This window comes from Rana temporaria, chromosome 7 (genome assembly GCF_905171775.1).
Source record: "Rana temporaria chromosome 7, aRanTem1.1, whole genome shotgun sequence".
NCBI classification, from domain to species: Eukaryota; Metazoa; Chordata; class Amphibia; order Anura; family Ranidae; genus Rana; species Rana temporaria.
In genome coordinates, this window is record NC_053495.1 from 96,757,337 (window position 1) to 96,783,510 (window position 26,174).

The 26,174-nt window shown below is 45.4% G+C and overlaps 1 protein-coding gene across 3 annotated transcripts in view; it reads right to left on the bottom strand.

Annotated features, from left to right (window-relative positions):
* C7H1orf112 (chromosome 7 C1orf112 homolog) overlaps positions 1–26,174 on the bottom strand; it is a 414,829-nt gene that overhangs the window by 305,703 nt on the left and 82,952 nt on the right. For all 3 annotated transcript variants that reach the window (XM_040359710.1, XM_040359708.1, XM_040359709.1), the window contains exon 7: positions 3,046–3,130. In XM_040359710.1, the coding sequence (XP_040215644.1) occupies positions 3,046–3,130 (85 nt within the window). The remainder of the gene's footprint in view (positions 1–3,045; positions 3,131–26,174) is intronic.

Genomic DNA, 26,174 nt, shown 5'->3' on the forward strand with positions numbered 1-26,174 from the left:
TTGATCCCATAAAAAAAATTTCCACTGCATTTGTGAAGAAGGCTTCAGGGTGCCCAAGAAAGTCCAGCAAGCGCCAGGACCGTCTCCTAAAGAGGATTCAGCTGCAGGATCAGAGTGCCACCAGTGCAGAGCTTGCTCAGGAATGGCAGCAGGCAGGTGTGAGCGCATCTGCACGCACAGTGAGGCGAAGACTTTTGGAAGATGGCGTGGTGTCAAAAAGGGCAGCAAAGAAGCCACTTCGTTCCAAAAAAATCATCAGGGACAGATTGTTCTTCTGCAGAAAATATGGTGAATGGACTGCCGAGGACTGGGGCAAAGTCATATTCTCCGATGAAGCCTCTTTCCGATTGTTTGGGGCATCAGGAAAAAGGCTTGTCCGGAGAAGAAAAGATGAGCGCTACCATCAGTCCTGTGTCATGCCAACAGTAAAGCATCCTGAGACCATTCATGTGTGGGGTTGCTTCTCATCCAAGGGAGTGGGCTCACTCACAATTTTGCCCAAAAACACAGCCATGAATAAAGAATGGTACCAAAACACCCTCCAACAGCAACTTCTTCCAACAATCCAACAACAGTTTGGTGAAGAACAATGCATTTTCCAGCACAATGGTGCACCGTGTCATAAGGCAAAAGTGATAACCAAGTGGCTCGGGGACCAAAACGTTGACATTTTGGGTCCATGGCCTGGAAACTCCCCAGATCTTAATCCCATTGAGAACTTGTGTCAATCCTCAAGAGGCAGGTTGAAAAAAACAAAAACCCACTAATTCTGACAAACTCCAAGAAGTGATTAGTGGTTGCTATCAGTCAGGAATTGGCCCAGAAGTTGATTGAGAGCATGCCCAGTCGAATTGCAGAGGTCCTGAAAAAGAAGGGCCAACACTGCAAATACTGACTCTTTGCATACATGTCATGTAATTGTCGATAAAAGCCGTTGAAACGTATGAAGTGCGTGTAATTATATTTCACTACATCACAGAAACAACTGAAACAAAGATCTAAAAGCAGTTTAGCAGCAAACTTTGTGAAAACTAATATTTGTGTCATTCTCAAAACTTTTGGCCACAACTGTACAGTTGAAACTAAGAGTGGACAATGACTCAACTCCACCCACAACATAACAAAAGGAACTTCAATACACATTCCGTTAGATAATGACATTTAGGAGAGCTAATTACCAGACGTTCCGACTCCGCGATAAGCCACTCTCACATTCCTCTAGTAAACACAAGCCAGACGTCTGACCTTTAGAGTGTGTTAACTCACAACACATATTAGCATCAATAGAACTTTCACACAATACAGGGTTAGTTAGCATAGCACCATGAAATATCTTAGGAGCCAGGCTTAATTAACACAATAGACAATAGAATGCAATCACAGCTTTCATCACTACAGCCAGGCAGACTTAATTAGCACCTCAACAGTCTATGTCCCCACATGAATGAGTCACTCTGCTATTGACCTGTTGTAATTAGTTCTTCTAGACATTAAGGAATATAATGTGGATTACTGTCCCATGCTAAAACAATCCAACATATGTCCCTTATTTCCTGCCTCAATCTGTGTCCAAAAGTGACTCCCGTTACAAAAGCCAAAACCTTTCTGGTTGAGGAAAAAATGGCAATGACTCCTTGACCTAGAAACTTTACAAAGCTGGAAAGTTTGAAAATGTGTTAACAAAGAGCTTGCAAAGAGATAGAGATTAAAACTCTAGCTTGTAGTCCCCTATATGCCACATTTTGCACCCATGCATTGGAAATGCTATTAGTCCAGGTGTCTGCAAATGCCAAAAGACCCCCCACACACACTTTGGAAAGTGGGGACCTCCCCTCATTGCATAAGGAGCATCATTGACCTAGGAGCGCAGGATTTACGATTGAACTGGGTCCTAAATTTTGGCCTAGATGTGACAGGAACTTTCCTTGCCTTCAGGAGGTAGAATTAGCAGGATAAGGAGTTAGGTTTCCTTTGTTCTGGTTAAATTAAATACTTTTACTGCCAGTGCCTTCTTTGATAAAGTTGCTAAGGGTAGCCTCAAATAGACCTTCTTTGTTAAAAGGGATACAGAGCAATCACTTTCATACTGTTATTTCACAGACCAGTTTTTTTTAACCAGAGAGTTCCCTGCATTTAACAATCTTGAGACTTATTCTGGAAATTAGACAGACAATGTCCACTAACCCACCAACACAAAAGTGCAATGCTACAGTGTCCAGCTCCTGCTGAGGTCATTGCATGTTATATAGTTCATGTCTTTGTAAGTGTTTAGTATTTTTTTAAATAAATCTGTTTATAATGGTTTTACACTATGTGCGACTACTTGGTCTGTTTCCATCTTGTGTCTTAACTGAGAAAAACTGTACATCCAAGTAGAAGTCCATCCCTTCCAGATCCAGAGGGGATTCATGTGATCCGTTCATATACGACATCTGGGCGATTGGGCTTCCCTGTTATGTTAATTCACCCAGTCTGTGTGACTCGCTGCCATAAAAAGGTATTTGGGTCCACACTTTCTGGTAAACGTACCATCATATCCATGGTGGTGGGATCTCAATGTTGGTGGTTGTTAGTATTAGAGGATCATAACTCTTTTTGTGAATTTTGATTTTACATGGGTAACCCTTTTGGTGGCCCCCCAGTGGACATTTATGATATGAACTTTTTATTTTACATTAAGTCGTGTGACCTTTGTCTTTTTCTTTCACTTTGTTGTGCCGACATCGCAGGAATCCTGAACGGCAAGTGTCCTAATATTAAAGGTCAGCAGCTACAGTATTTGTAGCTGCCAACTTAAATTTTAGGGGGGGATGGCACTTCACTTTAAGAAATCAAGGTTTATGTAGCTAAAAACAAAAAAAGTAACAGTAAAGGTTGCGTAAATGCATCATTAACATAAACCATGCTTACAATGACCAATTACAATGAAAAAAGTAAAACATGGAATTCTAATAGCTTATAGGAAGCTAAAAAATATAATACTTCAAAACAGACATTGGTTTATTGTCTAAAATGAAATTTACAAACCTATGTGTATTTACTCACTTGATGATGAATTTCCATGTGTTTGCATGAAGCGCATGATCCATTTTAGACACAATAGTGCAAATATCTAAAAATGTATGTAGTACTGTGTGAAAAGAAAAAAATCTGTAAAAATTCAATCCTAGGAAATGATGAAGAACAAAGCCAAAATTATACTCTGCAACCTATTACTGAACCCTCATTATGCATATTATGTGTTTTAAAAATTGCTAGATTGACAGAGTTAAAGAAGAATTCCGGTATGGATATTCATACATACAGTAGTTATGTGGTAAAGCTTAGACCAATGTAACAATGTATATACCATACTGTAGAAAATGCTGCACTTTACAAGGCTATTTAATGTAATCTAAACTAATAATCTCAAGAGATATTCACAGGTTCCCTCTATCTACTGCATAAATGGATTCATTGATCTACGCCTATTAACTGCTTGCCGACCAGCCGCCGTCATTCTACATTGAGGTCTGCTCTCTGAGCGGCCACTAGGGGCACGTGTGCACCGCCGGAGGCGCGCGCGCCCCCCGCTCGTCCGTGAACCCCGTGCGGGTGCCCGGTGGGTGCGATAGCCGCAGGGCACCCGCGATTGCTCGTTACAGAGCGGGGACCGGGAGCTGTGTGTGTAAACACACAGCTCTCGGTCCTGTCCTGTCAGCGGGGGAAATGCTGATCTTTTGTTCATACAATGTATGAACAGAAGATCAGTGTGTCCCCTAGTGAGGCCACCCCCCCCCCACAGTAAGAACACACCCAGGGACATACTTAACACCTTCCCCGCCCCCTAGTGTTAACCCCTTCACTGCCAGTGGCATTTTTATAGTAATCCAATGCATTTTTATAGCACTGATCGCTATAAAAATGCCAATGGTCCCAAAAATGTGTCAAAAGTGTCCGAAGTGTCCGCCATAATGTCGCAGTACCGAAAAAAAAAAAAAAAACACTGATCGCCGCCATTACTAGTAAAAAATAAATAATAAAAATTACATAAAAATACCCCCTATTTTGTAAACGCTATAACTTTTGCGCAAACCAATCAATAAATGCTTATTGCAATTTTTTTTTACGAAAAATGTAGAAGAATACGTATCGGCCTAAACTGAGGAAAAAATATGTTTTTTTTATATATTTTTGGGAGATATTTATTACAGCAAAAAGTGAAAAATATTATTTATTTTTTTCAAAATTGTCACTCTATTTTTGTTTATAGCGCAAAAAATAAAAACCGCAGAGGTGATCAAATACCACCAAAAGAAAGCTCTATTTGTGGGGAAAAAAGGACGCCAATTTTGTTTGGGAGCTACGTCGCACAACCGCGCAATTGTCAGTTAAAGCGACGCAGTCCCGAATCGCAAAAAGTGCTCTGGTCTTTGGGCAGCAATATGGTCCGGGGGTTAAGTGGTTAAGACACACACATACGCACTGATGTTGGTAAAATGAACAACTGTTTATTCCCAAGGAAATAGGGATAGTCTGATATCACACATTAAAACATCATAATATATATACATATACAATAGAAATTCAAAAATACTTATCACATCTGTAAAATCAGCTGGTTAGCAGTGAGCCTAGAGCTCCCATGGCCGGTATCAAGAGGAGGGAGAATGCCTTGGCCTGGCCACATGTCTTAGACCTAAGATGCCCACCAGGTTTCCATGAAGCTTTTGGCCAGCCAAGACCCTTACTCACCTCGCATCCAAGAGAACAGAGGGCTCTCCAATGGCAACAAGCACTTTTTACAACAATTCACTCATTGAAAACTCCCTCCCAGTTGCCTTCACCCAATCACTGCACTTCCATGATCATTTCCTTATTACTACTTGTCCTTCCCTACATAGCCAATTATTTTGATCCTTGTAAGTATGGTGTCCTAATCAATGTCTTTTGTCTGTGGAGACTGCCTAACAGCTGTCTTTCCCTAGACTTCTTGTATTGCATTCCTGCGGGGGGGGGGGGGGGGGATCCTTGCTTGCTTGTTTGACTGGAAGCAGAGAATGGTCACAATTCATTCTTTGCAACACATACCTGTTGGCAGGGCCGCCATCAGAAATTTTGAGACCCCTTACACAGTTTTAGGCCTGTGCCCCCCCCCCCCCCCTCATCACTGGACCTGACCATCAACATTCCCCAGGGCCCTCCCACTGGCATTCCTAGAGAGTCTCATCTCCCCGATCCCATGTCCTTCTCCTCCAGTCCCATCGCCTCCATCCCATGTCATTATCCTCCAGTCCCATCTCCTTCATCCTACATCCCACATCCCACAGCCTCCTCCTCCAGTCCCATCTCCTCCATACCGCATCCTCCCCCTGCTCCAGTCCATTATCCTTTTCCAGTCCCATGTCTGTATCCTCCTCCAGTCCCATCTCATCCATTCCACATCCTCCACCAGTCCCATCTCCTCCATCATGGGACTCCGGTTCTGGTGGCAACTGTCTCCAAGGGCATTTCTCTCTCACTGCCTATTGTGTGTCTATGGGATCTCACAATGGGACACAGATGGTAAAAAAAGAATGTGGTTTTAACTCTTCCATAATTTAGCCAAGATGAAAAGAAAAAAAAAAAGTGCTTGCTTATACATACATACATACATACATATATACACACACACACACACACACGTTTTATACATAACTAGAAAGTATATATCAATGCATGAGATTTCCCCTCCCTTCCTGTCTTAGTGTCACCAGAATAGGGTGGGGGAAGCTCACTGAGGGGAAATAGCTTGCAATTGTTGCCTTATAACGTCCATTATAAATTATATATACACATACGTATACACACACACACACACACACACAATTGCTGGCTATATCCCCCCGGGGAGATTCCCTCACTTCCTGTCCTGGTGACACCAAGACAGAAAGTGAGCTGAAATATCCTGCAATGAAATAACCCTGTTAGATGTTCTAGTTATGTATAAAACTAAAGTATATATAAAAGGAAGCACTTTTTTCCCCAATTTTGGCCAAATTATAAAAGAGCTATAACTCGAGTCGTTTCCCCCCCCCAATCTGTGTCCCACGAGTTGCAGGAAAGAAAATTTGCTTGGTTCCCCCCCATCAACTCAGGAGGCTCTGCAGTGACAGTGCACCCTGTGTAACTATTGGCTAAGGAGGTAGCATAAGGCAGAGCAGCCCGCCTCTTGCTGCCTTCTCAACCAATGAGCAACTGAAAGGCTGTTAAGTCCCTTCCTTATAACATCTCTTGAGTCCCAGCCCTGCCAGTTTACTGTGCTTAGCCTATTGTAGCCTCTCCTGCACTATTTCTTCTCCGGCTCCTCTCTCCTGCACACTTTCTGGTTGCTGGACCCGGGCCTCTCTAGACGCTCAGGCCCGGTACATGTGTATCGGCTGCACACCCCTGATGGCGGCTCTGCCTGTGGGATCCCTCTAGAAGATGGAAATTACTGTAGTAGACATTGCTACTACTGTAATCTCCACTAGCTTCCAAGTCCTGTGCCAAACACATGCCCTGCTGCATTTTGAACACAGGTCAGCCACTCAGAACAGGCACCATTCAGCAATTGTTTCTCAATAAATGTAAAACTTTTCCTGACTGGATGAGGTAAAGATGGCAAGGTGACATAACGCTCTCCACCTCGTCCAATCAGATAATGATTTGCACTCAATGATAGAAAACATAATGGTCTTGCAGCTGATCTCCTGTGTTTCACAATGCACCAGGGCACCATGGCAACTCCATGTTGGCCCAATGTAAAAATGAAAAAAATATCTATACCTGAAATTCTTTAAAAACATTTATATTTAAACTCTGATCCCCATTTTATTATTAACCACTTCCATACAGGGCTTTTATACACACCTCCATACTAGGCCTATTCTGGCACTTCTCTCCTACATGTACAAATCATAATTTTTTTGCTAGAAAATTACGCAGAACCCCCAAACATTTTTTTTAGCAGACACCATAGGGAATAAAACGACTGTCATTGAAACTTTTTATCTTGCACGGTATTTGCGCAATAATTTTTCAATAATTTTTCAGGACAGGGTTCAGCGTTGGAGCTTGTTTCTCCACACGCCTCCAAAAAGCTGTTGGCGATTCTGCCACAACATCTGTATGCTCCCCTCCCTCCGCTTCTTCTTCCTTTATGGTCTGTTCTGCAGAATTGTCCTCAACCAGCAGTTCCCTGTAAGCGCTCAAGGGGCTACACAAGCAGTCAGGCTAAAGGATGCCATGAAGTGCTTTAGTTGGTCTGCCTAGGGGACAGGAGACAAACTGGGGCAGAGATTCTGTCAGCTCTGCAGGGGCAGGCTCAGAGGTGGTTGACACCACACCAGCTTGAGCCAGGAATGGTTGTATGCGACAATGGCACCAACCTTCTCTCCGCCTTCCAACAGGGACACTTGACCCATGTTCCATGCTTGGCACACATCCTGAATTTAATGGGGCAGCGTTTCTTGACCAGATACCCATGCTTACAAGATCTCCTGAGGCAGGCCAGAAAATAGGATTTTTATAACAGCTTACTTGTAAAATCCTTTTTTTGGAGTACATCACGGGACACAGAGCAGCCATAGTAATTACTATGTGGGTTATACACCACCTATAGTTGAATGGACACTGGTACACTCAAAAGACAGAAAGTCCCCCTCTATACAACACCTCCCATACAGGGAGTACCTCAGTTTTTGTAGCAAAGCAATATATATATCCCAATAAGAGGGGTGGGACCTCTGAGTCCCGTGATATACTCCATGAAAAGGATTTTTACAGTAAAGTCGTTATAAAAATCCTATTTTCTTTATCGTACATCACGAGACAGAGAGCAGCCATAGTAATTACTATGTGGGATGTCCCAAAGCAATGCCATCTGAGGGGAGGGAGACACAAAAACAGGCAGGCCGCCATCAGACACGAGGCCCTATACTGCTGCCTGTAGCACACTGCACCCAAAGGCGGCATCCTCTTGCCATCTTGCATCCACCTGATAGAATTTTGTGAACGTATGCACTGACGACCAAGTTGCAGCCTTGCAAATCTGAGTCATAGAAGTCTGGTGATGTACTGCCCCAGAAGCACTGACTGCCCTAGTAGAGTGTGCTTTAACTTGAAAAAGGCGAAACCTTCCTTTTCAGACCATAAGCCTCACCAACAACCTGACAAATCCACTTTGAAATAGTAGATTTTGACGCTGCCTGCCCTTTCCTGGGGCCATCTGGTAGCACAAACAAAATATCAGTTTTCTGCATCTGAGCTGTCGCCTTCGGATAGGCTTGATAAGAGGATCCCCAGAAAGACTCTGGACCCTTAAGGTTCTAGTGGCTAAACCTAGGTCCACCCCATCCTGGAGGAAATCCAGGATGGCGGAGGTACCAGGGCAGGAGACCTGTTTTGCAGAGCACCAACGCGAAAAGACCCCCCAGATTCTCGCGTAGATGAGTCTGGTGATCTTCTTGCGGCTAGCCAACAGGGTGTCTATCACCTTCTCCGAACAGCCTATCTGCTGCAGGTTCCACCTCTCAAGAGCCATGCCGTCAGGCTGAAGAACTCTGGATTCGGATGAGAGACCGGCCCTTGCCGCAGAAGACCCGCTCGGAGAGGGAGAGGAAGCGGGGGAGCTAGAGACCAATGTTTCAGGGTGGGAAACCAGGACCTCTTGGGCCACCAAGGTGCGATCAAAATCAGGTTGGTGTCTGAGGCGTTCAACTTTTGCAGGACCCTTGGAATGAGATTCAAGGGGGGAAAGGCGTAGGCCAACCGGAATCTCCAGGGCTGAGCCAACGCATCCACCCCCTGTGAACCCTGCTCTCGGGAGAGGGAAAAGAACCTGTTCACCTTCTTGTTCCCTTTGCAAGTAAAGAGGTCTATTTCTGGACGACCAAGCTGTTGGCAAATCCAGCTGAAGGTCTCTGGGCACAATTCCCATTCCCCCTGAAGGATGGACTGGCGGCTCAGAGGATGGGCCTCCAGATTGAGGGTCCCTCTTATATGGACTGCTAGAAGAGAGGGCACCCTCTGTTCAACCCAACTCAGGATCCTCAGGGAGAGGGCTAGGAGAGAGTGAGACCTGGTGCCTCCTTGCCGGTTGAGAAAGGCGACCGTAGTCGCATTGTCGGAGAGAATGTCCGTCTGCCAATTCTCCACCCCTGGAATGAAGACTGCAGATAGGCAAGGTACCTGCTCTTCTGCCCAGGCCAGAATAGGATTCACCTCTTTTTGGGCTGCACGGCTTCTGGTGCCCCTTTGGTGATTGATATAGGCCACCGCCGTGGCATTGTCGTATGGTATCCTAACGAGACAACCTCGCAACCTGAACGTCCAGGCTATTAAAGCTAGATGTGCAGCCCAAACTACTAGGATGTTGATGGGTGAGGTCTTCTTTGACTCTGATCACTTCCCATGGACAGTGGACTCTTCCAGGACTGTAGCCCAAGAGGCTGGCATCCATTACTACCTTCCAGGTAACTGGCATGAAGGATTCCCCTTCTTCAAATATTGGTTATCAACCACCAATTGAGACTCCTGGCACCCCTTGTGGCCAGACACATTGTGTAACCCAAGGCTTGGGTCCCTTTATTCCATGCAGACAGTGTTAGAGATTTTGAATCTATTACTATTTTAAGTGATACGTTTCTGAAATCTGAAATATAAAAACAGTAGTTTCTGGAAGGTTACTGACAGAGGACAAAGAAAAGTCATTTGCTGTGTATATCATTTCTATTCTGAGTTACTATGTCAGGACAATGGGTGGAGTTTTGCAACTTGACTATAGACTGAAGCCATACAAGCATCTATGCTAGAATGGGTGTTACTTTTGTAAAATGCCGACATAAAGTTATGAAAAACAGTATAAGAATCCAAGAGGGTTGAATGGAGAGTTAGGAAGAGAGGGAAGGAATCCCACACTATGGAGGAGAATGCAACATCCGATACCTCTGCCTCATTCTGAAGCCTTCACCTTATCATATGTTATCCGCTGTCATTATGCAAGTCTTGCTATGTGAAGGTTAAAAACATTTCTTGAAGAATCGTACAGAGTTTGAAGAGTGGGGGTCTCTATGATTACATCCTGCGACATCAAATCAGTCTAGCGCCAGAAATAAAGACCTTCTTTTCACTGGGTCTTTGGGGACAAGATTTTTGTACTCACCGTAAAATCCTTTTCTCCGAGTTCATGGACGGACACAGCACCCACCCCTCCTTTTTAAGTTTGTACCGCTTTTGAAAAACTGAGCTGCTGAGTGCAGGCTGAGGGGATATAGCCAGTAGGACCTCCCCCTGGGCAGGGCTGTTCAGCTTTGATGTTGTTAACACATTCTGCCTAGTCACTCCTGAATGAAGGCTAATACCCTCTTTGTCAAGATTAAGGCTGTATCCGTCCATGAACTCAGAGAAAAGGGTTTTACGGTGAGTACAAAAATCCAATTTTTTTAAAAACAAATCGAAATGGGTACATACCTACCTCGAGTTGCCACCACCTGAAATGGAAGGGAAATATCCCCAAGGGACAACTGTTTAGGGTGAGAAGAAATTGCAACTTGGTGGAAGACTTTGAGAAACAGGCAGACACCTTGATTTAAAGATTCAAAGAAAAAAAAAAGGATACCAAAAACATAACCTATTCAAACTGAAAGAAGAATTAAACAGGATTGACAGAAACTCACTAATGATTAAAGATAGGAAAAAAGCAAACAACTATACAGATATAGCCTCTATTACAGGGTTCAGTAACTAATAAGAACTAGAACATATCATCAAGAAGTACTGGCCCATTCAGAAAGAAGATAGAACTTTATCTAAAATCCTGCCAAAGAAACCAAGGTTTATTAACAGAAGAGCCCCCACACTGAGAAATCACCTTGTTCATAATGTCATAGACCCCCCAAGACCTGTAGAAATATTTCCCAAATTGAAGGGTTTCTATAAGTGTCAGAGATGTCTCCCATGCAGAGCAAGCAACAGGCAACCACAAAAGAAAACAACTTTTAGGTCCAGATTGAACACCAAAGAATTTCAGATAAGAGAGCTCATCACCTGCAATAGTACCCACGTCACCTACGTGGTAGAGTGCCCATGCCAGCTCCAATACGTAGGGAGGACCACACAACCCCTATGTGTCAGGATCAGGGAACATATTAATAACGTACGTACAGGGTTCCCAAAACATGGCCTCTAGGCATTTTGATGAAGTACATCAGAGGGGCCCCTCAGGGCTGATTTTCTATGGAATATATATATAAAAGATCACTGGAGAGGTGGAAACCAAAAAAATCCTGGTCTCTCAAAACAAAACTAGGTGGATACACAGGTTGGGGTCCCTAGCGCCTGGGGGGCCTCAACCTAGATATTGATCTTAACCGTTTTAATTTTACATTTTTGAATGGAACAATCCCCTTTAAAATGTAACTTCACAGCAGATTCAAAAGGTTCTGTATTCACAAGCTCAGTATAACAGGGGATACCTGAACCCCCAATTTAGAGGCCACTGACTCAAATATAGTGCATAAAAAACAAAATGTAATTACCCGTATTTTCCGGCGTATAAGACGGCCTTTTGTACTTCAAAATATACCTCAAAATTCGGGGGTCGTCTTATGCGCCGGTACCTGTATGCAGATTCTCAGTCAGACTGCGGGCGTCCATTATTCAAAAGTCGAGCCTCCTCCTCGTGCTGTTCCGTGATAGGCGGAACACTCAGTTTCCCAGCAGAGCCTCTGTTCAGTGTTCCGCCTATTACGGATGTCTTCTCATCCTCGACCTCGGACGAGAGGACATCCGTGATAGGCTAAACACTGAACACAGGCTCTGCTGGGAAACTGAGTGTTCCATCTATCACGGAAACAGCACGAGGAGGCGTGGCTTTTGAAAAATGGATGCCCACAAGCTGACTGAGACTCTGCATGTCAGGGATAAGGTAGGTGAGGCATGCAATGGCACAGTGAGAACTAAAAAAAAAGCTGAATAAAGCCTGTTCCTGTCAGCGATTGTTCCGGCTACCCCTCAGCTTCCAGACAGACTAGTAGGAAGGGGGTCGTCTTATATGGCAAGTATATCCCAAAACCAACAGCTGGAAAATTAGGGGGTCGTCTTATACGCCCTGTCGCCTTATACGCTGGCAAAATACGGTATGAACACCTTTTCTCCAATTAAAAATAAAAACATCCCCCCCTTAGGGCAAATACCAATAAAAAGGAGCTAATTTTATAGAAAGGAGGGAGTATCCTCTGAAGGGAGATCAGACACTGAGAAGTGTGGGAAAAGAGTCAAGTAGTTTTGGACCTGGTTATCGCCATCATCTCCCAATAGGGGACTTACTAACCGAGACAAACATTGGGTGAGAAACAGGTCCCTAAATATGGACACCTGGCCCAGCAGGACATGGGTATCAGTTTCAATATAGGTTTAACTACTTGCCGACCAGCCACCGCAGTTATACGGCGGCAGGTCGGATCCCCTGCACGAGGTTACGTAGATCTACGTCACCTCGCGAATTAGCCACTCCGGCGACACGCACGCGCCCCCCCCCCGCTCGCCCCTCATCACCGCCAGGCACCCGCGATCGCTCGTTACAGAGCGAGAACCGGGAGCTGTGTGTTTACACACACAGCTCCCGGTCAGGGGGGGAAATGACCTATGGTCTGTTCATTCAATGTATGAACAGCGATTTGTCATTTCCCCATGTCAGTCGGACCCCCCCTTCAGTTAGAACACACCCAGAGAACATGATTAACTCCTTCCTCGCCCCCTAGTGTTAACCCCTTTACTGCCAGTGGCATTTTTATAGTAATCAATGCATTTTTATAGCACTGATCGCTATAAAAATGCCAATGGTCCCAAAAATGTGTCAAAAGTGTCCGCCATCGCAGTACCAATAAAAATCGCCACCATTACTAGCAAAAAATTTTTTTTATAAAAATGCCATAAAACTATCCCCTATTTTGTAAACACTTTTGCGCAAACCAAACGCTTATTGCGATTTTTTTTTTAACGAAAAATATGTAGAAGAATACGTATCGGCCTAAACTGAGGAAAAACTTTTTTTTATATACTTTTGGGGGATATTTATTATAGCAAAAAGTAAAAAATATTTTTTTTCAAAATTGTCGCTCTATTTTTGTTTATAGCGCAAAAACTAAAAACCGCAGAGGTGATCAAATATCACCAAAAGAAAGCTCTATTTGTGGGAGAAAAAGGACGCCAATTTTGTTTTTGAGCCACGTTGCACGACCGTTAAAGTGACAGTGCTGAATCGCAAAAAGGGCACCGGTCATTGAGCAGCAATATGGTCCAGGGCTGAAGTGGTTAAAGGTACAGTCCAAAACAAAAACCCTTTTTTATTAATTGAGTTACCATTGTGCGTTTTATAAACATTCAGTAAAGATGGCCCACCCTCGGCCCGAGGATACGTTATGAATTTTGAATTTAATCTTTCTTCCCTATATCCCAAGTTTTTAGTACGTTATGAATTACAACGTTCCTACAAATGTGTATTTTTACTGTGTAATATCTGTTTTGCAACGGCAAGCGTTCACGTAGAGAGCAATTCCCAAACTCAGCCACTAGGGACAGAGCAAGGTAGTGGGAGTATGGGACATACATGAGTGCGGTACTTGGATACCACTAGAGGCCATATTTATGGCATTATAAGGAGTACATCTTTTAGCCCGGGCCCTCAGAACTAGTAACCCGTGCTATTGAGGGAGTAACCTGTGGGCCGCTTGCTACAAAAAGACGTGGAGCGTGACCAGATTAAGTCACATGACGAAACGCGCAAGTCGGAGCTCTCTCACACACAATCACGTCACTTCCGGTTGTCGAGTACGGAGACGTGGAACGCACGCTGACTCTAAGCCTGTTAGATACTGTGTGTGGTTTTTGATTTTTATTCGCATTTAAACTGCATTTACCCGCTTAAGCCCCAAACCATTTTGGTGGTTAAAGACCGGGCCACTTTTTGCGATTCTGCAGTGCATCGCCTCAACTGCGCGGCCGTGCAACGTGGCTCACAAAAAAAAAAATTCCCACAAATAGAGCTTTCTTTTGGTGGTATTTCATCACCTCCGCGATTTAATTTTTTTGCGCTATAAACAAAAAAAGCGAAAATTTTGAAAAAAAAAAAAAAAATCAATATTTTTTTACTTTTTGCTATAATAAATATCCCGCAATAAGCGTTTATTGATTGGTTTATGCAAAAAAGTTATAGCTTCTACAAAATAGGGGACCGTTTTATGGCATTTTGATTAATTTTTGTTTATTAGTTATGGCTGCAAACAACGATTTACATCGTGACTTTGACATTATGGTGGACGCATCGGACACTTTTGACACCATTTTGGGACCATTGTCATCTTTACAGCAATCAGTGCTATAAAAATGCATAGATTACTGTAAAAATTACACTGGCAGTGAAGGGGTTAACCACTAGGTGGGGCTGCAGGGGTTAAGTGTTCCCTAGGAAGTGATCCTTACTGTTAAGGGCCGTGGCTACACGTGACACGTCACTGATGACCGTTCCCGAGGCGAATCCACCTAAGAAAACGTGGTCCGAATCCAAACTTTGTCAGGCATTCCCAGAGGTACTCCCATTCGACAGAGTCTAATGCCGTTGCGGCGTCAAGGGACACAACTGCTCTGGAACCCATCTGGTCATGCCTGGCCTGCAAGTTCATCTATTCCACATTTTTACAGCTCTTACTGTAAAGAAACCTTTCTGTATTTGGAGATGAAATCTTTTTTCTCCAGACAAAGCATACCCCCTTGTCCTCTGATGAACTTAAAGTGAATAACTCAAAACACCAAGTTCACTATATGGACCACTTATTTATACAGGTTGATCATGTCCTCAATCTCTTCCTCTCCAGAGAGAATAAATTCAGTTCCTCTCATCTTTCTTCATAGCTGAGCACCTCCTTGCCGCTTATCAGTTTGGTTGCCCTTCTCTGTACTTTCTCCAGTTCCCGATATCTTTTTTGAGAACTGGTGCCCAAAACCGAACTGCATATTCCAGATGAGGTCTTACTAACGATTTGTACAGGGGCAAAATGATCTCCCTCTCTCTGGAGTCCATACCTCTCAATACAAGAAAGGACTTTGCTCGCTTTGGAAACCGCAGCTTGGCATTGCTTGCTATCAACCACTTAAGACCTGGACCTTTTAGGCAGCTAAAGGACCCGGCCAGTTTTTGCGATTCAGCACTGCGCCGCTTTAACGGACAATTGGGTGGTCGTGCGACGTGGCTCCCAAACAAAATTGGCGTCCTTTTTTTCCCACAAATGGAGCTTTCTTTTGGTGGTATTTGATCACCACCATTTGGTGGTATTTTTTTTGCGCTATAAACAAAAATAGAGCGACACGATTTTTTTCGTGACTGCGACATTATGGCGGACACTTCGGACAATTTTGACATATTTTTGGGACCATTGTCATTTTCACAGCAAAAAATGCATTACTGTGAAAATGACAATTGCAGTTTGGGAGTTAACCACAAGGGGGCGCTGATGGGGTTATGTGTGACCTCATGTCTGTTTCTAACTGTAGGGGGGTGTGGCTGTAGGTGTGACGTCATCGATCGTGTGTTCCCTTTTATATAGGGAATCACAATCGATCACGGCGCCACAGTGAAGAACGGGGAAGCTGTGTTTACACACAGCTCTCCCCGTTCTACAGCTCCGGGGACCGATCGTGGGACTCCAGCGGCGATCAGGTCCGTGAGTCCCATGGCCGTGGTCACGGAGCTTCGGACCGGGTCGCGTGCACGCGACCCCACGGCTGGGCTTAAAGGGCAACGTACATATACGTTGATGTGTCCAGCCGTGCCATTCTGCCGACGTAAATGGGTCCTTAAAGCGGAGGTTCACCCATACATAACTATTTTTCCCCTTAGATGGATGCTCGTTTTGTCTAGGGGAATCGGCTAGTTGTTTTAAAATATGAGCCGTACTTACCGTTTACGAGATGCATCTTTTCCGCCGCTTCCGGGTATGGGCTGCGGGACTGGGCGTTCCTATTTTGATTGACAGTCTTCCGAGAGGCTTCCGACGGTCGCATCCATCGCGGCACGATTTTCCGAAAGAAGCCGAACGTCGGTGCGCAGGCGCAGTATAGAGCCGCACCGACGTTCGGCTTCTTTTGGCTACTAGTGACGCGATGGATGCAACCGTCGGAAGCCTCTCGGAAGACTGTCAATCAAGAAGGAACGCCCGCTCCCGAAGACCCATACCCGGAAGCGACGGAGAAGATGCATCTCGAAAACGGTAAGTATGGCTCATATTTTAAAACTAGCCAATTCCCCTAGACAAAACGAGCATCCATCTAAGGGGAAAAGAGGAAAAAAAACAATTGGGTGAACTCCCGCTTTAAGTGGTTAAGCTTATGATCTACCGAAACCCCCAGATCCTTCACTAAAGATTCCCCCAGTTTTACTCCCCCTAGTATGTATGATGCATGCATATTCTTAGCCCCCAAGTGCATAACTTTACATTTATCAACATTAAACCTCATTGAGGTCGGCTTGTAAGTTGAAGACATCCTGCAAGGATGTTATTCTACTGCACAGCTTGGGGGTCATCTGCAAAGACTGAAATGGTACTTTTAATCCCAGACTCTATATAATTTATAAAGATATTAAAAAGTAAGGGTCCCAACACTGAACCCTGGGGTACACCACTAATAACTTTAGACTTGGACCATTCAGAGCGAGAATCATTAACAACTACTCTCTGAATTCTATCTTTCAGACAGTTTTCTTATTCATTTACAAAGTGATTTTTCCAAGCCTGTAGACTTTACCTTACACATTAGCCGTGTGGGGGGAACTGTGTCAAACGCTTTTGTAAAATCCAAGTACACTACGTCCACAGCCACCCCTCTGTCCAAGGTTTTACTTACATCCTCATAAAAAGAAACCAGGTTTGCTTGCCATAAATATATAAAAAAATAATTAAATAGAAAAAGCGTTTGACAGGGTTGGAAATTCAGGTTTGTTACCATTTGACAAAATTGGAACTGGGTGATAAAATCTTGAGGTGGTTTTCAGGGTTATATTGCCACCCTACTGCTAGTCTGATTTAATGGTACCTTGACTCAATCATTTGAGCTATTTAAATGGTACAAAGCAAAGCAAAGATGCCCCCTGTTGCCAATGCCATTTGTCCTTTCACGAGAGCCACTTCTAGCTTTGATCAGAGCTAAAATGTATACAGTGGGGAGAACAAGTATTTGATACACTGCCGATTTTGCAGGTTTTCCTACTTACAAAAGCATGTAGAGGTCTAATTTTTATCATAGGTACTCTTCAATGGTGAGAGACAGAATCTATAACAAAAATCCAGAAAGTCACATTGTATGATTTTTAAGTAATTAATTAGCATTTTATTGCATGACATAAGTACTTGATACATCAGAAAAGCACTTAATATTTGATACAGAAACCTTTATTTTCAATTACAGAGCTCATACGTTTCCTGTAGTTCTTGACCAGGTTTGCATACACTGCAGCAGAAATTTTGCCCCACTCCTCCATACAGAGCTTCTCCAGATCCTTCAGGTGCACTCACTGTGCTTCCCTTCCTCCCCTTTGGGGGTACGGGCGGTTACCGTCAGTGCATTGGCGTTACATGCCATCCGAGTGATGTCCTTATTGGGCGTCGCCCTGTTGTATGGCTAGTATCCATCACAGCTGATCAAGTGGGTGTGTGTAGCATCTCTTCAGTACAGGCAATTGTGCTGTCTGATTGAGGGCCCCTCCCCCACACTGTCCAGCTGACGTGACGTTGGGGGCAGTCTGGTGCATTTTCTGGACGTGTTTAATAGGGTTGTCCCGATACCGATACTAGTATCGGTATCGGGACCGATTCCGAGTATTTGCGGGAGTACTCGTACTCCCGCAAATACCCCCGATACCAATATAGAATACTTTGCCCCCCCCCCGCCGCCGTGACGCCGCATCCCGTCGCCATTCTCCGCATCCCCGCTGCCGCCGACTGTGTAATACGCCGGGAACATTACAGCTTTGAATAGCTGTAATGATTCGCACCGCGCATAGACACTCCCCCTCGCTCGGGTGAACTGTCCAATCCCGAGCGAGGGGGAGTGTCTATACGCGGCGCCAATCATTACAGCGATTCAAAGTTGTAATGTTCCCGGCGTATTACACAGTCGGCGGCAGCGGGGATGCAGGTAAGCGGGACATGGCTGCATGGGGGGAGACAAGGGCTGCATGGGGGGTGACAAGGGCTGCATGGGGGGGATACACGGCTGCATGGGTGGTGACAATGGCTGCATGGGGGGTGACAATGGCTGCATGGGGGGTGACAATGGCTGCATGGGGGGTGACAATGGCTGCATGGGGGGTGACAATGGCTGCATGGGGGGTGACAATGGCTGCATGGGGGGTGACAATGGCTGCGGGAATACATTGCTGGATGGGGGGTGATAATGGCTGCATGGGGGGTGACAATGGCTGCATGGGGGGTGACAATGGCTGCATGGGGGGTGACAATGGCTGCGGGAATACATTGCTGGATGGGGGGAGACAATGGCTGCATGGGGGGGAGACAATGGCTGCATGGGGGGGAGACAATGGCTGCATGGGGGGGAGACAATGGCTGCATGGGGGGGAGACAATGGCTGCATGGGGGGGTGACAATGGCTGCATGGGGGGGTGACAATGGCTGCATGGGGGGTGACAATGGCTGCATGGGGGGTGACAATGGCTGCATGGGGGGTGACAATGGCTGCATGGGGGGTGACAATGGCTGCATGGGGGGTGACAATGGCTGCATGGGGGGTGACAATGGCTGCATGGGGGGTGACAATGGCTGCATGGGGGGTGACAATGGCTGCATGGGGGGTGACAATGGCTGCATGGGGGGTGACAATGGCTGCATGGGGGGTGACAATGGCTGCATGGGGGGTGACAATGGCTGCATGGGGGGTGACAATGGCTGCATGGGGGGAGACAATGGCTGCATGGGGGGAGACAATGGCTGCATGGGGGGAGACAATGGCTGCATGGGGGGAGACAATGGCTGCATGGGGGGAGACAATGGCTGCATGGGGGAGACAATGGCTGCATGGGGGGGAGACAATGGCTGCATGGGGGGAGACAATGGCTGCATGGGGGGAGACAATGGCTGCATGGGGGGAGCCATTTGCTGGATGGGGGGAGACAATGGCTGGATGGGGGGAGACAATGGCTGGATTGGGGGAGACAATGGCTGCATCTGTGGGGGGACATGGCTGCATTTGGGGACACATTTTAAAAAAAGTATCGGTATCGGCGACTACTTGAAAAAAAGTATCGGTACTTGTACTCAGTCCTAAAAAAGTGGTATCGGGACAACCCTAGTATTTAACCACTTAAGGACCGCCTCATGTACATATACATCAGCAGAATGGCACAGGAAGGCACATCAACGTATATATACGTCCTCTGCTTGACGTGTGTCGGGGGTCCGATCGGGACCCCCCCCGGTACATGCGGCGGTCCCCGTGGCTTCAGGAGCGATCCGGGACGACGGCGCGGCTATTCGTTTATAGCCGCTCCGTCGCGATCGCTCCCCGGAGCTGAAGAACGGGGAGAGCCGTGTGTAAACACGGCTTCCCCGTGCTTCACTGTGTCGGCGCATCGATCGCGTCATTCCCTTTATAGGGAAGACACGATCGATTACGTCATTCCTACAGCCACACCCCCCTACACTAGTAAACACATACACAGTGATCCCTAAATGTTACAGCGCCCCCTGTGTTTAACTCCCAAACTGCAACTGTCATTTTCACAATAAAGAATGCAATTTAAATGCATTTTTCGCTGTGAAAATGACAATTGTCCCAAAAATGTGTCAAAATTGTCCGAAGTGTCCGCCATAATGTCGCAGTCACGAAAAAAAAAACGCTGATCGCCGCCATTAGTAGTAAAAAAAAATAAAATAAATAAAAATGCAAAAAAACTATCCCCTATTTTGTAAACACTATAAATTTTGCGCAAACCAACCGATAAACGATTATTGCGATTTTTTTTACCAAAAATAGGTAGAAGAATACGTATCGGCCTAAACTGAGGAAAAAAAAAATGTTATATATGTTTTTGGGGGATATTTATTATAGCAAAAAGTAAAAAATATTGATTTATTTTCAAAATTGTCGCTCTATTTTTGTTTATAGCGCAAAAAATAAAAACCGCAGAGGTGATCAAATACCACCAAAAGAAAGCTATTTGTGGGGAAAAAAAGACGCCAATTTTGTTTGGGAGCCACGTCGCACGACCGCGCAATTGTCTGTTAAAGCGACGCAGTCCCGAACTGTAAAAACCCCTTGGGTCTTTAGGCAGCATTTTGGTCCGGGGCTTAAGTGGTTAAGCACCTTCCCAGCTATTCAGCCAGTGGCCATTTTCTATGCAGGCCTTACAGCCGTCACTAGCTGTGGCCATTCTACTCGCATTCCAGGTATCCTTTGTTAATTTCTATGTATTTGTTATGCCCTTATCCCCTTACCATGTGGGTCACTGTTTGATGGACCTATTCATTCATTCATTACAGATACCTACCTGTACTATGAGGATACACTATAATTTTATTTTACCCATGGTCGCTGTGCTGTCTGGGAAGGATTTACATTACCACTTTTGACATACTATGTAAGTAACCAGAATTGACTTACTACCTCTTTTTTGGTGGATCCAATTTTAATACCCTGATCACTAATCAAATCTGTATTCCAGATATCCCACTACATCCGCCCCTGATGAGTGTTTTTCATATACACGAAACGCCGCGTCGGGCTTATAAAGATGTAGCTATACGCGTTTATGGGACCCATTCTGATCAACCAGTACTTCTATGATCTATTTACATTTTATACTTCACCTATTGCGTGGTTATGCCCAACCTCTATGTGGCTATATATGTTGTCATCAACTGTTATTTATTCAATGTATTTTTATATCAACTATTGTATTATGTATGAAATGTATGTTCTGTACTTTTGTTCAAGCTATTTGTTCCTACCAAATATTCTATTTTCTCAATACATGAACATTTCATCTATGGTTTGTTTCATTACTTTGTCCCCATTTAGCCCACTGTTTCATTTAAAGTCCCAAACTTCCCTTCGTTGCAATTTTCCGCATATGGGATGGAGATATAGTATGGATGTAATCTCATATAAAGTCCAGACACAAGGATGGAGATACATCACAGAGGTATTCTCATTTAAAGTCCCAAACACCTTTGGGTGGTCCCCCCTTTTTTCTTCTAACCATAAGAAATAAAATAATAATATCATACAATCACATATACCCAATTCTATACCCACAGTTGATCCAGAGGAAGGCAAAAAAAAAACAGCAAAGCATGATCCAATTTGCTACAGCAGGGGAAAAAAATCCTTCCTGATCCCCCATGAGGCAAATCGGATGTTCCCCAGATCAACTTTACCTATAAATGTTATTACCCAGTTATATTATGTACATATAAAAAGTATCCAGGCCTTTCTTAAAGCAATCTACCTAGCTGGCCAGCGCCATCTCTGCAGGGAGTCTATTCCACATTTTCACAGCTCTTACTGTGAAGAAACTTTTCCGCATTTTCGAATATTTGGGCCAACAGATTTTGCCTTCTCACCAAGCTGCTTGCCTATTGTCCTGTAGCCCATCCAAGCCTTATACAGGTCTACAATTTTATCCCCGATGTCCTTACACAGCTCTCTGGTCTTGGCCATTGTGGAGAGGTTGAAGTCTGAGTGTGTGGACAGGTGTCTTTTATACAGGTAATTGAGTGGAGAACAGGAGGGCTTCTTAAAGCGGTAGTTCACCCCCCCCCCCCCCCCCGACACATTTTACCATCGAGACAGGCATTGTAGCGCGAGCTACAGTATGCCTGTCCCGATTTTTTTAACCCCGGACTCACCTTGTTCTCGTAGATCGTATTTTTCGGCTCCCGCAGGGAATGGGCGTGCCTATGGAGAGGGAGGATGATTGACGGCCGGCCCTGGCACGTCACTCTCCCCGAAGACAGCCGGAGTAGGTCTCGGCTCTTCACGGCGCCTGCGCACAGGCTATGCGCACGCGTCGTGAAGACCAAGCCTATTTCGGCTATTTCCGGAGAAGCGTGACGCGCCAGAGCCGGCCGTCAATCATCCTCCGTCTCCATAGGCACGCCCATTCCCCGGTATCTTCAATCTACGAGAACAAGGTGAGTACGGGGCTAAAAAAAAACGGGACAGGCATACTGTAGCTCGCGCTACAATGCCTGATTTTATGGTAAAATAAAAAAAATAAAAAATGTTTTCGTCGATAGGGTGAACCCCCGCTTTAAAGAAAAAAATAACAGGTCTGAGAGCAGGAATGCTTACTGGTTGGTAGGTGATCAAATACTTATGTCATGCAATAAAATGAAAATTATTTCAAAATCATACAATGTGATTTTCTGGATTGTTTTAGATTTCGTCTCTCACTGTTGAATAGTATCTATGATAAAAACCTCTACATGGGTGTGTGGCTTAGCAATGGCTGAGTGAGGATCTGCACTCGAGGAGCTCCCGGCCTAACCTGATTTACAGTGGCCATCAAACTACCCTCATGTGGACACGGCATGAGCACTCCTAACAGATACAGAACACTATCAGCATCCAGAGAGACCCGTCCCCTGAGCTCTCAGACCAGCATACACAGCTCCTTCAATGGCCCACTGAGGCTCTCGCCGGGCGCCATTGTGGCCGCGCCACGTGGGTCCCGCATGGAGCCGACCTCTGCCACAGCACAGATGACTGGGCTGGCACCCTCACCGGAACCTCTCACAGGGACACCGGCTGCCTTTCAGTCAGTGATGGCTGACCCTACCCAAAGCCCGCTGGATGCGGACCTCCGCAACATGCTCCAGGCCCTCCCTACGAGAGTGGACATAGAGGCCCTGATCCTGCGAATAGAGGAGGCACACAGCAGGGACATACAGGAGGTGCGGATGGAGCTACATACAGTCTCCGACCGTGTAACAGCCGGAGAGACAGTGGTCGCCTCGCTGACGTCTCCGAAGCAGGCCCTAGAATGAGCATGCAAATCCCACACTATGGAGGCCCAGGAGATGCAGCTGCACCTGGAGGAAATGGAGGACCGCAGCCGCCGCAACAACCTGCGGCGAATCCCTGAAGACACTGGACCTGAAGACCTGGCGGAGACGGTCACGGCAATCTTTTATAGACTTCTGGAGTCCCCACTGCCTTCGCTAGAGATAGACCGGGTCCATCGCAGCCTAGACCCCAAATCTACAGATCCCACCAGGCCGAGGGATGTGCTGTGCCGTCTGCACTGCTATGCGCAAAAGGAGGCTATAATACGGAAGGCCTGGGCGACATAGATTTCGATGGGGCAAACATCCAGATCCTCCCGGACCTATCCAGGGCCACATTCCAACGTCAGGCGATGCTGAAGTCGGTCCTGGAAACCGCAAGGAGGCACGGCTGCACCTACTGCTGGGGATACCCCTTAGCGGTCATCTTCCGCACAGCGCAGACCTCCTTCACCCTGCGAACACCAGCAGACCTACCAAAGTTCTTCACCCTCCTGGGAGCAGAGCCGGTTCAGGTACCAAACTGGCTACGGCAGATTCCGAAGCAGATCGGTCGCACGGGCCCTACTGCCGGTCGGTTCAACCAGACTGCCCGCTCTCAGAGGTCTCGGGGTCGCATGCGGGCTCCATCCAACGCCAAGTCACGTGAGTCCTGAATGCTCCCTAGCCGACAGTAAACTCCCACTGTTGCCTTGACCTCTGTCCGGGGGATCCCCCCCCCTGCTGACCTCCCCCCGTGGGCTTTGAACTGAGCCTGGCCTCTGAGACACTGCCACCCCGCACAATTGCTTGTGGCCCATGGAGCCAGAGGGGGAGCCTTGTTGTTTTAGGTTATTCCCCCGCTTTTTTCTTGGCTGCTCTGAATTGCTCCTAGGGAGCTTGACTGGAGACTTACCGGGGGTCGAAAGTGGAAGAAATAAAACACGTTGAGGATCTCGTCCTCACAGCTCAAAATAGGCAGGAAACATTTATGAATATTTGGCAACTGTGGAATATTTTCATATACTCGGCTGAGGGCCAAGCTTTGAGAGAGCCCGTTGCTGATGTATGAACATACACTCTTTAGCTTGTTCCCTCCCATTCCCGGCCACCGCTAATGCTGGTGATTATGATCGCAATGTAGTACAACACCTCCCCCAGCACTCCATATATGGGGGGGGAACCAAACTCCCCCTCCCCCCCCCTGTACCCTCTGACCATTTTTCCCTCCTTCTTCCCTCTAGTTTCATTCTATTTTTTCTAATTTTCTATACTCCCGATATGGGGGTCTTTCTTGATATAAAGAGAAACCGAAAGGATCGGGTACATGGGCCCCAACACCTTACTACAAATTGACACTCACGTACCCTCCTCCATGAAGGAGGCTCCCTCTATCACCACTGCAAGTTTCTTAAAGCGGAAATGACCGGGCAATCACCAGGAGCATATGTGCCACCTTACGGTTGCGACGTTCGGATGGTGCCCCACATGACGTTTCTTGTTGTTTGCAACGTTATTATATAAACAAAAAAAAAACAATTTAAAAAAGAAAACACATTTTTTACTATTAAAAAAAAAAAAAATTTTTCATCAGTTTCAGTTAAGGCCAAAATGTATTCCTCTACATTTTTTTTGGTTGAAAAAAATAAAAATAAATAAGCGTATATTGATTGGTTTGCGCAAAAGTTATAGCGTCCACAAAATAGGGGATACATTTATGGCATTTTTATTGTTTTTTTTTTATACTTAAAAGTTGGGTGAAGATAGAATTCTTACAAAGTCAGGTGGCACTAGAAAAGGCGATATGGGTTCTACGATATTTGGAGTCAAGTAGATTCGCTGACCACCGCCCCATGTCCAAAAGACGTCCTGTTTTTAAAGATGGATATCTCGGTAACGGCAGCAGCTGCTGCCAAAACCGAGGTATCCATCTTTTCAGTGGGCGGTGGTGTACACGATAACGGCGATCTCCGTGGCGGATTCGCCGCAAAATCGCCGTTATCGGTGGCGGGAGAGGGGCGCCCCCCCTCCCGCCACTCTCCCGCGCCCTCCGCCGCTTACCGGAGCCGTCGGTAGCGGCGGAGGCGATCGGGACTGTTCGGCAGCTGACTGGGGTTGCGAGTGAAGGAAAAATTTCCTTCACCCGTCCCCATAGCTCTGCTTGGTGGAAGTGACGTCAAAACGTCAGTCCCGCCCAGCGTCTTAAAGCAACATTTTTTTTTTTTTGCATTTAAGTCTAAATATAAGATCTGAGGTCTTTTTGACCCCAGATCTTATATTTAAGAGGACCTGTCATGCTTTTTTCTATTACAAGGGATGTTTACATTCCTTGTAATAGGAATAAAAGTGATAATAATATTTTACACTGAAATAAAAAATTAACTAAATAAAAATAAATAAAACAAAAAAATTTTTTTTTTAAAGCGCCCCGTCCCGACGAGCTCGCGCACAGAAGCGAATGCATACGTGAGTAGCGCCTGCATATGAAAACGGTGGTAAAACCACACAAGTGAGGTATCGCCGCGATCGTTGGAGCGAGAGCAATAATTCTAGACCTACTCTAACTCAAAAAATTGAACCTGTAGAATTTTTTAAACGTCGCCTATCAAGATTTTTAAGGGTAAAAGTTTGATGTCATGCCACGAGCGGGCGCAATTTTTAAGCGTGACATGTTGGGTATCATTTTACTCGGCGTAACATTATCTTTCACAATATGTAAAAAAATTGGGCCAAATTTATTGTTGTCTTATTTTTTAATTCAAAAAAGTGATTTTTTTCCAAAAAAAAGTGCGCTTTTAAGACCGCTGCGCAAATACGGTGTGACAAAAATTATTGCAATGACTGCCATTTTATTCTCTAGGGTGTTAGAAAAAAATATATATAATGTTTGGGGGTTTTAAGTAATTTTCTAGCAAAAAAAAATGTTTTAGTCTCGTAAACACCGAATCTGAAAAACAAGCCCGGTGGTAAAGAGGTTAAAGAGGAATGTGCTGAGTGTATGGGATGAGGTACATAGACAACTTAAATAAAAAGGTATAATTCCCCATTGATTTCACCAATTGGTACTAGTATTTTTCCACCAGGTAAAGATGATTATTTGGGAGGAGCAGCGTGCTGACG